At 36.9% G+C, this 14,273-nt stretch overlaps 1 protein-coding gene across 1 annotated transcript in view; it reads left to right on the top strand.

Annotated features, from left to right (window-relative positions):
* Positions 1-1,198: 1,198 nt before the first annotated feature.
* Positions 1,199-14,273, top strand: part of FAM135B (family with sequence similarity 135 member B) — a 292,460-nt gene continuing 279,385 nt past the window's right edge. Inside the window, exon 1 of the mRNA XM_053715380.1 lies at positions 1,199-1,275. Within this exon, the coding sequence (XP_053571355.1) occupies positions 1,199-1,275 (77 nt within the window). The remainder of the gene's footprint in view (positions 1,276-14,273) is intronic.

Raw genomic sequence — 14,273 nt, 5'->3', positions numbered from 1 at the left:
TTCTGTGCATGTGAGTAGATAGATAACATAGGAGGATGTACAGTTGAGGCAAGAAGTGATCTTAAACACTTCCCCTGTGACCTCAGAATGAAATTCTTCTGAGATGATACAATGGTCGCATGGTTTACATCTAGTTTTGCCACATCTGTACATCCCCCTATGTCTCAACCAAGATCCTTGTTCTCCCGCTGATCCACTAGGTAATTCTGAAGGAGACAGGAAATTACCTAAAGTTTTACTTTTTCTGTATGAACAACATAGGCCCTTGTTTACACAAACTTCTAGTCTGTCGTCTGCCGATAAAAGGAGAAAATGTTTGTTTATAATTTTGCAAATATCTTTGTACTTTGTACTGTAATCTGTAACAAAGGTAACATTGTCTAGTTTTTTGTTATCCAACTGTTTGGATCCTCTAAGTAAAGTGTTTCTATCTAGTCTGTCTACCTGAGATTGTGCTTGGTCTATCAGATACTTAGGATAACCCCTTTGCTGTAACCTCATTCTAATATCCTTGCTCTGTTCCCGATAGGTAGATTCTTCAGTACAGTTCCTCTTAATCCTTATAAGTTCACCCTTAGCCACCGCCAAGGGTACTTGTTTTGGGTGGCAGCTTTTTGCTTTTTTTTATAGTAAGGCTTTGTAAAATAATTTCTGTATTTATCCTAGCATGTTATTATATTAAGTTGCATAGTATTGCATGATAAGATGAGCATTGACTTGCATTCACAGTTATATACTGTTACATTTTGGGAATTATAAGTGTACACACCTTTCTGCCTAGAAAGGAATAGGTTAATGTTAATTCCACTGATCACCTGTATATTTTTTATTGTTAACCAATGGAAGACTTTCACTGCCTTTTAATAGACTAGCACTGGTGTACTCCATCAGCTATGATTACGGTATTATACCAAAACATGTCAACTTGAGTACACAGTGCTCAGTGTTGTAAGTGTTGGACCCCCCCCTGGGTTTTTACTGATTAGAATTTAATAAAGATAGCTTTTATTTTTTCATTGACCCAGTCCCCAGGATCAAGTTTTGTTTTTTGCACATTATATATATATATATGAACATTGAGTTTTTGATGCTCTGTGCAAAATTGAAATAAAATATTGTATAAATCAGAAGTAAACTTCAAATAATATTTCTAACTTTTCTATTTTCTTTCTTTCTAAGGTGATAAGCTGAAAATATCATGTCTGAAGTACAAGCAACAGTTGAGTTTTCAGTAGAGCTTCAAAAATTCCATAATGTGGACCTGTTTCAGAGAGGGTAGGTACTGATCTTATTTTTCAATAAATATATGTAGAGGAAATTTAGTTTTGCGCTTTTGTGTTCTCTACAGAATTTTAATCTCATGTTTTGGTATAAAACAAAAAAACATCTATTAATTAAAAAATATAAATTATCTATCTATCTCTATCTTTCTGTCTATCTATAAACATAATTTTTTACCTTCAAACAAGATTGTGTCTACATTATTGAACTCAGTCACAAAGGTGTGTTATAGTTTACAAGTTCAATAGTCGCCATCTTGTTTTAAGAGCACTGTAAATTGTAAAACAGTCTTTTAACAAACAATAGAATTTTGTTAAATACATTTTGTTAAAAACAATAAATGTCAAATTGACCACATAGAGATAGAAAAAGGTGCCCAATTTGCCCATAATGCAAACATACAATATACATTTAAATAGTTGAGTGGTGGTGCAGATGGAAACAGATCGCAATAGATTCCTATGGAAGTAATGATTGCGCTCATTTTAAAGCCTGGTTTGGAAGACAATACTGTAAATGACAAACGCAACAGTGTAAGTGTTACTTTAAGCCAAATATTAAAATAAAAAACAAAATATATGCTTAACATCATAAAATAAATTAATTTATCAGGTAAGCAAAAATGTTGTTTTTTTCATAAGATGTTGAGAGTCCACGAGCCATTACATGTGGGATCCTATACCCAAGTAGTGAAGTCCATGAGACCACCATGAAATGGGCAAGGAAAAACAGTTTAGGCAGGTACTAAACAGGAAATGCAACCAGAAAAACTTTCCTACCAAAAGCAGCCTCTGAAGAGGCAAACGTGTCAAAATGGTAGAATTTGGTAAAGGTATGAAAAGATGGCCAAGTAGCTGCCTTTCACATCTGTTCAGTGGAAGCTTCATTTCTAAAAGTCCAAGAAGTGGCGACTACTCTGGTAGAATGAGCAGCAATTCATTCAGGGGGATACTTCCCTGCTACTAGGTACTCTACACAAATCAAAGCTTTAAGCCACCCTGTCAAGGTGATTGCAGGAGCTTTCTTTTCCTTGTGGGTGTCCTGAGAAATGGATAAACAAGGAAGAAGAGATTCTGAATTATTAAGTGACTTGAAAATAAAAATTCAAGGCCCATACTACATGCAATTTATGAATTGATTTCATCACATTAGCATTTTTTGGGCTCTGTGCATAGAGACAGGGCTACAATGTCCTAATTAATGTTTTAAGAAGAAACAACCTTAGGAAGGAAAGAGTAGTTTTTTCATAAAAATGCTATATCCTGATAAAAAAACAGTTAAGAAAAATCACAAGATAGAGCAGAAAACTCAGATGCTATTCTGGATGAGGAAATGGCTAAAAGAAAGAGAACCTTTCAAGACAACATTTGTATGAGCAGTTAATGCATAGGTTCAAAAGGCTGAGCCTGAGGAAACTCTCAAGACCAAGTTAAGGTTTCACAGAGGGGATGCAGGCCTGACAACTGGCCTTGTCCTGACCAAATCTTGAACAAAGGCTTAAAAGTCAGGAAGCCTTGTGATACTTCCTTTTGTGATACAAAACTGAAAGGGCAGACATTTTACTTTTAAGGTAATTGGCGGACAAAACCTTATCTAGGCCATCCTGTAGAAAATTAAAAAATTCAAGAAATCTCAAAAGAGTTTCAGACTTTGTGATAAATATGTCTTGTAACAGGTTTCCTGGCCTGAATAAAGTGTCTAGTAAAGTGTCTAGTAAAGTGTCTAGTAAAGTGTCTAGTAAAAAGTTGAATTAGAAAGCTTTTTGGGAGGTTAATTTTCCAATTATGGCAACAAAGGAACTGAAGAAACTGTTTGTATATTCCTGAGCAATCTAAAAGAAGCAACGTGTATCAGAATGTAGTCAATGTAAGGAGCTACTGCTGAGCCCCAAACTCTCACTACGATAAAAAGAGATCTGCAAACCATTGAGAAGACTCTCATTATTGGTGCCAGACCAAATGGAAGTGGCACACATTGTTAATGTCTATTTAGAAAGGCAAATCTGAGAAATTTTGTATGATCCCTGTGAATGGGGATATGCAAACAGGCCTCTTTCAAGTCTATGATATAAACAAATTGACCATTCTGCACTAAAGGTAATATAGTGCAAAATGTCTCCATTTTAAAGTTGGAACTTTCAGAAATGTATTCAGACTTTTGAGATCCAATATCGGCCTGTAAATCACATCTTTCTTTGGAACATTGAAAAAAGGCTTGATTAGAACCCCTGAATATTTGCCACCAAGGGGCCTGGAGTAATCATTCCCATAGCTTCTAGGTTTGTTACACATGCCAAGAAACACTATGGCCTTTAAATTATCCTTTAGAATATTAGACAGGAGGAATTTTCCTCAATAATGGCAAGACTGAAAGCCTATGGGATACCCCTATCAAATTATGTTAAGTATTTTCTCCAAACCTTCTAAAAAAATGTTCTGCCCCCCACCAGAACAGAGTCTAAGTTGGGGCTGGCACCTTTAAACCAAGAGGAACCAGGCTCCCCATGGATTTGGAGGTGTCTGAGTTATAAGACACTGAAGAGGAGGATTTTTTCATCTTGGAATGACAAAAGGATTGTAAAAGTCTAGCGGACTTAACCCTGCCCTTAGCTTTTTTGTCTTGCGGCAGGAAAGCTCCTTTACCTACAGTGACAGTAGCACTGAAAGCATCTAGTTCAGTTCCAAAAAAAGATAATTTCCTGAAAAGGAAGCAAAAAAAGTCTTCCCTAACATATTATCAGAAGAAAATGACTTTAGCCATAAGGCTCTTTTAGCCAGAACAGTCATAGCAATGACTCAACAGTTGCATCTCCAATAAGACTAATTGCAGCTTTGACCAACCACAAGCAATCCTGAATTTTTTCAAGGGAAGCTTCTTGGGAAATAAGGTCAGAGATGTTGTCATACCACCTCAGTAGCTGCAGATATTTAAAATAAAAGCAGGAGGAAATATATAGCCAGCCAGCAATTCATCTTTCACCTTCCTATCTGGAGGCAAACAAATTACTAAGGAATCATGGGAAAGAGGGAGGAAATAAAGCTCTGTTGTGAGGAGTGTTTTGCCTGCTCCTGTAGGACTGGACTTAAATCCTACATGGGATGGCTTGTGGACTCTCACCATCTTATGAAACAAATACAAACATACCATTTGTTGATGTAGGTGTCCTGATGTTTTCCTGCAGTTCCCCTAAGCTGTACAGAATATCATGTACTTACATACATACATATGTAAATTTCCTCTATATACAGCCTCTACAATGAGGATTAATGGAGCTTTAATAAATCAATCCCTGTATGTTTATAGGCCTCTACAATATCTCCTGGGACCATTTCAGAGGGTTTTGCACACGTGCAAGATAACAGATATGTTTGCAAATAACTGTGAAAAATTTACAAAGATGTACAAAATGCCCTTTAGAGGATTTATCAAGTGCCTTGAGATGTCATATTTTAAAAGTTAAAATTATTTTAAAATGGTTTTTGATCACCAAGAACCTTTCTGCCCTATAGAAAAAATAGGGTTTTTTTCATGTGTGGGAAAGATACAAAACACAATATTATTATGTCCAATGGAAAAGTAATCTATTTGCCTGAAAAAGATCTGAGAAAGGTTTTGGTCAATAGATTGTGATCAAGGCCTAAATACATAAACAGTCATTTTTTATTATTCATTGATTGCAGCAGCTCTTCATTAAATAAATGGTTTTAAAACATGTCATGTTGGTGGTTATCACCAAGATACATTACTTATCTGCAAAAATCCCTATAGATTTTAATGTGGAAAATAATTTGATCAACCCCTTTGTTAGAAAAAATATACAATGACCTGAAGTCCTCGGACACACAGCTTGAAAAAACTCTTGATATTTATTTTACTTCTTTTAAGGCAGCCAATTAAGTACCCAGCACATGTCAAACAATCACTGTGGAGCATGTAAGAGAATCAGGGTTCTGCATTTCATGGAATACATTTCAGGTACTGTAGTGGAGTGTACAAGCGCTATTTGCAAGAAATAGCTGGGGGATTTCTCCAGGAAGTTTTCGAATATTTAATTTGATATTGTGATAAACAGCAAGCACTAGATATGCATACGATTAGAACTGTACAAATGAATAAAAAATATATAAATTAGTATAAAATATATAAATTTATTATCTGATTATAAAATACAATATTAATAGCATATGTGTCGACACATTAACATAAAAACTTTAAAACTGGACGTCCAATTTACATTTGTAATTAATATAGGTGATTAAAGGACAAAAGACAATCACCTAGATTTCGAGTTTTGCATTAACAGGGGTGCGGTGCTAACGACAGCGCTGGTATTACGGGTTTTTGCAAACCCGGCATTAGCCGCAGAAAAGTGAGCGAAGAGCAAAATTTAGAATGCAAGCTCAATCCTATTGGCTGTTCTAATCAGCCAATAGGATTGAAGTTCAATCCTATTGGCTGATTGCATCAGATAATAGGATTTTTCCTACCTTAATTCCGATTGGCTGATAGAATTCTATCAGCCAATCGGAATTGAAGGGACGCCATCTTGGATGACATCACTTAAAGGAACATTCATTTGTCGGGTAGACGTCGGCCAGGAAGGATGCTCCTCGTCTGATTTCTTGAATATGGACCCGCTCCGCGCCGGATGGATGAAGATAGAAGATGCCGTCTGGATGAAGACTTCTGCCCGTCTGGAGGACCACTTTGCCTGGCTTCGTTGAGGACTTCGGCCCGTTTGGGTGAAGACTTCTCAAGGTAGGGTGATCTTCAAGGGGTTAGTGTTAGGTTTTATTAAAGGGGGATTGAGTGGGTTTTAGAGTAGGGTTGGGTGTGTGAGTGGTGGGTTTTAATGTTGGGGGGGTATTGTACTTTTTTTACAGGTAAAAGAGCTTATTACTTTGGGGCAATGCCCCACAAAAGGCTCTTTTAAGGGCTATTTGTAATTTAATATAGGGTAGGGCTTTTTATTATTTTGGAGGCTTTTTTATTTTATTAGGGGGATTAGATTAGGTGTAATTAGTTTAAAAAACTTGTAATTATTTTATTATTTTCTGTAATTTAGTGTTTGTTTGTTTTCGTACTTAATTGTAGTTAATTTAGTTAATTTATTTAATTATGGTGTAGTGTTAGGTGTTATTTTAACTTAGGTTAGGTTTTATTTTACAGGTAAATTTGTCTGTATTTTAACTAGGTAGCTATTAAATAGTTAATAACTATTTAATAACTATTGTACCTAGTTAAAATAAATACAAAGTTGCCTGTAAAATAAAAATAAACCTTAAGCTAGATACAATGTAACTATTAGTTATATTGTAGCTATCTTAGGGTTTATTTTATGGGTAAGTATTTCATTTTAAATAGGAATTATTTAGTTAATTGTAGTAATTTTATTTAGATTTTTTTAAATTATATTTAAGTTAGGGGGTGTTAGGGTTAGACTTAGGTTTAGGGGTTAAGAACTTTAATATAGTGGCGGCGACTTTGGGGGCGGCAGATTAGGGGTTAATAAATGAAGGTAGGTGTCGATGATGTTAGGGACGGCAGATTAGGGGTTAATAAAATTTAACTAATGCAGCGGAGTGCAGCGATTAATTTATTTAGTGGCAGCGATGTCCAGTTCGGCAGATTAGGGGTTAAAATATTTATTATAGTGTTTGTGATGTGGGGGGGGCCTCGGTTTAGAGGTTAATAGGTAGTTTATGGGTGTTAGTTTACTTTTTAGCACTTTAGTTAAGAGTTTTATACTACTGTGTTAGACCATAAAACGCTTAACTACTGACTTTTAAATGCGGTACCAGACTTGACAGGAGAGGGTCTACCGCTCACTTTTTGGAAGACTCGTAATACCGGCGCTATGCAAGTCCCATTGAAAAAATAGGATATGCAATTGACGTAAGAGGATTTGCGGTATTTTTGAGTCTGGCCAAAAAAGTGAGCGGTACACCTGTACCTGCAAGACTCGTAATACCAGCGGGCATTAAAAAGCAGCGTTGGGACCTCTCAACGCTGCTTTTTAAGGCTAACGCAAGACTCGTAATCTAGCCGAATGTGTCTCTTATAAAATACTTAGTGTTCATTCAGCGGTATGGGTTACACAGCGGTATAGATCACACAGTTGTGCTCAGTGGCACTGTTTTGATATCCAAATAAATCAAAGAGAGGAGAGCCGAAATCTCAGATGAAGTTTGAAAAAGGTAAGCCTAAGGCTTAAGTGGCAATACTGCGGAGGCCACATAGATACAAAGACATTTGGATATCAAAACAGTGCCGCTGAGCACAACTGTGTGATATATACCGCTGTGTAACCCATACCGCTGAACGCCTAGCGTTAGCCATCAAAAGCAGCGTTAAGGGGTCCTAACGATGCTTTTGGCCGCCCGCTGGTATTTAGAGTCAGGCAGGAAAGGGTCTACCTCTCACTTTCATGCCGTGACTTTTCCATACCGCAGATCCCCTTACGCCAATTGAGTATCCTATCTTGTCAATGGGATCTTCCTAACGCTGGTATTTAGAGTCTTGGCTGAAGTGAGCGGTAGACCCTCTACCAACAAGACTCCTAACGCCCATGGAAAGGCTGTAGTTAAGAGCTTTATGGGCTAACGTCGGTTTATAAAGCTCTTAACTACAGTGCTCTAAAGTACACTAACACCCATAAACTACCTATGTACCCCTAAACCGAGGCCCCCCCACATCGCCGCCACTATAATAAAAAAATTTAACCCCTAATCTGCCGACCGCACATCGCCACAACCTACAGTATCCATATGAACCCCTAATCTGCTGCACCTAACATCGCTGACCCCTATATTATATTTATTAACCCCTAATCTGCCCCCCCAATGTCGCCGCTACCTAACTACACTTATTAACCCCTAATCTGCTGACCGGACCTCACCGCCACTATAATAAATGTATTAATCCCTAAACCGCCGCACTCCCACCTCGCAAACCCTATATTAAATAGTATTAACCCCTAATCTGCCCCCCCCCAACGTCGCCGCCACCTAACTTCAAGTATTAACCCCTAATCTGCCGACCGGACCTCGCCGCTACTCTAATAAATGTATTAACCCCTAAAGCTAAGTCTAACCCTAACCCTAACACCCCCCTAAATTAAATATTATTTTAATCTAACGAAATAAATTAACTATTATTAACTAAAGTATTCCTTTTTAAAACTAAATACTTACCTGTAAAATAAACCCTAATATAGCTACAATATAACAAATAATTATATTGTAGCTATTTTAGGATTTATATTTATTTTACAGGCAACTTTGTATTTATTTTAACTAGGTACAATAGCTATTAAATAGTTAATAACTATTTAATAGCTACCTAGTTAAAATAATTACACAATTACCTGTAAAATAAATCCTAACCTAAGTTACAATTAAACCTAACACTACACTATCAATAAATTAATTAAATAAATTACCTACAATTACATACTATTAAATAAACTAAACTAAATTACAAAAAAAACAAAACACTAAATTACAAAAAATAAAAAAAGATTACAAGAATATTAGGCTAATTACACCTACTCTAAGCCCCCTAATAAAATAAAAAAACCCACCAAAATAATAAAAGTCCCTACCCTATTCTAAATTAAAAAGTAACCAGCTCTTTTACCAGTCCTTAAAAGGGCTTTTTGCGGGGCATGCCCCTAAGTTATCAGCTCTTTTGCCTGTAAAAAAAAATACAACCCCCCCGCCAACATTAAAACTCACCACCCACATACCCCTACTCTAACCCAAACCCCCCTTAAATAAACCTAACACTACCCCCCTGAAGATCTCCCTACCTTGAGTCGTCTTCACCAAGCCGGGCACCGATGGACCAAAAGAAGACATCCGGAGTGGCAGAAGTCTTCATCCTCTCCAGGCAGAAGAGGACATCCGGACCGGCAGACATCTTCATCCAAGCGACATCTTCTATCTTCATCCATCCGGAGCGGAGCGGAGCCATCTTCTTCCAGACGACGCGGATCCATCCTCTTCAACCGACGCCTACTCGCCGAATGAAGGTTCCTTTAAATGACGTCATCCAAGATGGCGTCCCTCGAATTACGATTGGCTGATAGGATTCTATCAGCCAATCGGAATTAAGGTAGGAAAAATCTGATTGGCTGATTAAATCAGCCAGTCAGATTCAAGTTCAATCCGATTCCGATCAGCCAATAGAATGCAAGCTCAATCTGATTGGCTGATTGGATCAGCCAATCAGATTTTTCCTACCTTAATTCCTATTGGCTGATAGAATCCTATCAGCCAATCGGAATTCGAGGGACGCCATCTTGGATGACGTCATTTAAAGGAACCTTCATTCGGCGAGTAGGCGTCGGTTGAAGAGGATGGATCCGCTTCGGCTGGAAGAAGATGGCTCCGCTCCGCTCTGGATGGATGAAGATAGAAGATGACGCTTGGATGAAGATGTCTGCCGGTCCGGATGTCCTCTTCTGCCCGGATAGGATGAAGACTTCTGCCGCTCCGGATGTCCTCTTTTGGTCCATCGGTGCCCGGCTGGGAGTGTGGCGGTTTAGGGGTTAATACATTTATTATAGTGGTGGCGAGGTCCGGTCGGCAGATTAGGGGCTAATAAGTGTAGTTAGGTAGCGGCGACGTTGGGGAGGCAGATTAGGGGTTAATAAATATAATATAGGTGTCGGCGATTTTAGGGCAGCAGATTAGGGGTTCATAGGGATAATGTAGGTGGCGGCGATGTGCGGTTGGCAGATTAGGGTTTAATAATATAATGCAGGTGTCAGCGATAGCGGGGGCGGCAGATTAGGGATTAATGAGTGTAAGATTAGGGGTGCTTAGACTCGGGGTTCATGTTAGGGTGTTAGGTGCAGACTTAGAAAGTGTTTCCCCATAGGAAACAATGGGGCTGCGTTGGGAGCTTAACGCTGCTTTTTTGCAGGTGTTAGGGTTTTTTTCATCCAAAAATGCCCCATTGTTTCCTATGGGGGAATCGTGCATGAGCACGTTTTCCCAGCTTACCGCTACCATTGAGGGTTGAAGTGGAGCTGCATTAGGCTCAACGCACCCTTTTTTGAGCCTAACGCAGCACCTCAGACAACTCTAAATACCAGCGTTGTCTTAAGGGTGCGTTGGGAAAAAAAGCAGCGTTAGCTACGCGGGTCTTTACCGACAAAACTCTAAATCTAGGCGTAAGTATTTTATAAGAGACAAAGTGTCTTTTGTCTTTTAATCACCTATATTAAGACAAATGTAAATTGGACATCAAGTTTTAAAGTTTTTATGTTAGTGTCGACACATATACTAATAATATTGTATTTTATAATCAGATAATAAATTTATATATTTTATACTAATTTATATATTTTTTACTCATTTGTAGAGTTCTAATCGTATGCATATCTAGTGCTTGCTGTTTATCACAATATCAAATTAAATATTCGAAAACTTCCTGGAGGAATCCCCCAGCTATTTCTTGCAAATAGCGCTTGTACACTCCACTACTGTACCTAACCTTATCTACTTTTGGATTTTTACTAGAGGGAGTCCCTTGTACTAAGCAGAGGGGTAAAGATCCTAGCACCAGTCTAATACCCTACCTGTGGAATACATTTCAGCCTCAGTAGGAGGGAGTGGAAATGCTTTAATTGGCAAAGTTAAAGGGGCATGAAACCCACAATTTGTATTTCTATTTAGATATATTATACAATTTTAAATAGCTTTCCAATTTACTTATATTATCTAATTTGCTTCATTCTCTTGGTATCCTTTGTTGAAGGATCAGCAATGCATTACTGGGAGCTAGCTGTAAGCCAATGACAAGGGGCATATATGTGCAGCCACCAATCAGCAGCTTCTGAGCATACCTAGGTACACTTTTTCAACAAAGTATATAATAAGAAAGAGCAGCATGTCAAACTCCAAAACAGTTTAGCACAGGGGTTGAAATGGATCAGCAGTTTAGGGGTTATTATCACTTTAAGTAGCATTGATAAAAAAATGACTCATCTCTGCATTTTGCCTCTTTTAAGGTTTTGCGTTATAAAATGACTATGTGTCTGGTTGAAATGTGCTCAGCATGAACAATTTGCCCTTTGTATAGTACACAAAGAAAAGCAATGTATCTAATTTATGTAATGTATTTCTGCAGTTGTCATAGTTTTGCCACTAAAAGGCATTTACAGAATTGCTTATAATGTGGAAAATGATCAGCACTTTACTTCTAGAACTGGGCTACCATTAGGAAAACACCCACAGTATTAGTGTGATGCACATTTCATAAATCATAATCTGCTTTTGTTACTTTTTTTATTTTTATTTTTTATTTTTTTGTCACTGATGATACCTGGCAAAAGCTTTATTGATTGAATTTACTTTATTTTCATGTTTCATGGTCTGTTATTAGTCATTTCCTGGTTTGTTAAAATAGATGCTTTATTTTGAAACTAAACTGTTGCTGTAAGATTAGGGGTGCTTAGACTCGGGGTTCATGTTAGGGTGTTAGGTGCAGACTTAGAAAGTGTTTCCCCATAGGAAACAATGGGGCTGCGTTGGGAGCTTAACGCTGCTTTTTTGCAGGTGTTAGGGTTTTTTTCATCCAAAAATGCCCCATTGTTTCCTATGGGGGAATCGTGCATGAGCACGTTTTCCCAGCTTACCGCTACCGTTGAGGGTTGAAGTGGAGCTGCATTAGGCTCAACGCACCCTTTTTTGAGCCTAACGCAGCACCTCAGACAACTCTAAATACCAGCGTTGTCTTAAGGGTGCGTTGGGAAAAAAAGCAGCGTTAGCTACGCGGGTCTTTACCGACAAAACTCTAAATCTAGGCGTAAGTATTTTATAAGAGACAAAGTGTCTTTTGTCTTTTAATCACCTATACAGTTATAGGTTTATCACAAGTTGTAATTTCTAACAAAAAGTTTGTAAATACAGAAATTACAACTTGTGATAAACCTATAACTGTATAAATTGCAAGATTTCAACAATATTATTTTAATTTAATTTTTATATATTCATATATTTTTATATATTACGTACATTTTATACATAGATACATAGAGACACCGGTGTCATTTTTTAAACTTTGAAGGAATTTGTAATAATATTTGTTTAATTGTACTTTTAGCATCACTATTATTGGGTAAATTTACCGGAATCAAATAAAGTATAATATATATTTTTAAAAAAAAGTTTTGACATCCAATTTTTTCCATAAGAGGATATAAAATAGTACTCATCAAAACATTAACATATATTGAGCCCACATATTATCACACATATTTACAGTAAGACACATTGGGAATAGCAACTTGGTTTGCCCCACCTACCACAACTAACTATAACTCTTTAAACTTTGGGATAAAGTTTACTTCAGGTGTGCTAGATTCCCCACCAGCTAGACAGTCTAACCCTACCAAACATTTATTGGTAGAACCATGTCATGTGCTTTACATGATTTGTTTCTAGAACCAAGATGTATAGTCTGGTCTCCTGTATTTTTAAACTACTCCTTTATATTTTATTTATATATAAAACCAAAATATTTTCAAAGTGTCATCCTTTGTAGCTAGTACCCGTGAAGGGAAGCTATAACTGGCAGGCAAGCTTGTGCACTTATTTATTCTCTTATATTTTACTCACCAGACATCTTAATGTGTGATGCATCCTCCATAACCTACAAACAATATGCATTTTAGTGTGGAGTTTCTCAATATTTTTTCTAATTACTAAAATGATCTAAACTGGAGGTCCAAGGCTTATTTTCTTAGCTTGACTATAAAACTGAATTTTGACTTAACAGTGGCTTTGCAGTTAAAAATTGATTGAAAGACTCATGCGTTGTAGTTGAGTTGAAAATCTACATATATTGGGCGCGATCCGATATAGATCGCAGTTTGCGGCGCAAGCGAGGGAACCGGCGTCGCCCGCAGTTTCAGCTCGCAACTCGAGCTATCCCATATAAGTCGCCGTCAGATGCTAACGTGCCGTAAGTCTGACAAACCAGCGATGTCCAGAAATCTGCGCAAGTACAAATTTCTGGCGTCGCCAGTGACTTGCGGCACGTTAGAAACTGCCGGCGCCTATAAAACCTGACTAAAGTCTAAAACACCCGCACTGTCTAACACGCCTCCCTAACATAGCCCGACACGTCTAACCCTCTATCCGCTATCCCCCCTCACTATCCTAACAATAAAAAAGCTATTAACCCCTAAACCGCCGCTCCCGTACCCCGCCGCCAGCTATATTATATCTATAACCCCCTAAAGTGAGCCCCTAACACCGCCGCCATCTATATTAAAATTATTAACCCCTAATGTAAGCCCCTTACACCGCCGCCATCTCTATTAAAATGATTAACCCCTAATTTAATCTACATACCCCGCCGCCAGCTATATTATCTATATTAACCCTAAGTATATTATAGTTAATATAGGTATTACATTATATATATTAACTATATTAACCCTAATTATATTAGGGTTAATATAGTTAATATAGTTACTATACTATTTATATTAACTATATTAACTCTATCTAACCCTAACACCCCTAACTAAATTTATATTAAATTAATCTAATTCATTTATAAACTAAAATATTCCTATTTAAATCTAAATACTTACCTATAAAATAAACCCTAAGATAGCTACAATATAATTAATAATTACATTGTAGCTATGTTAGGGTTAATATTTATTTTACAGGTAAATTGTTAATTATTTTAAGTAGGTATAATAGCTATTAAATAGTTATTAACTATTTAATATCTACCTAGTTAAAATAATTACCCAATTACCTGTAAAATAAATCCTAACCTAAGTTACAAATACACCTACACTATCAATAAATTAAATAAACTACAAACATCTATCTAAAAATACAATTAAATTAACTAAACTAAATTACAAAAAACAAACAAACACTAAATTACAAAAAATAAAAAAAAGATTACAAGATTTTTAAGCTAATTACACCTATTCTAAGCCCCCTAATAAAATAATAAAC

This window comes from Bombina bombina, chromosome 5, assembly GCF_027579735.1.
Source record: "Bombina bombina isolate aBomBom1 chromosome 5, aBomBom1.pri, whole genome shotgun sequence".
NCBI classification, from domain to species: domain Eukaryota; kingdom Metazoa; phylum Chordata; class Amphibia; order Anura; family Bombinatoridae; genus Bombina; species Bombina bombina.
The sequence above is the reverse complement of the archived record's forward strand: the minus strand, read 5'-3'. Positions and strand labels throughout refer to the sequence as shown.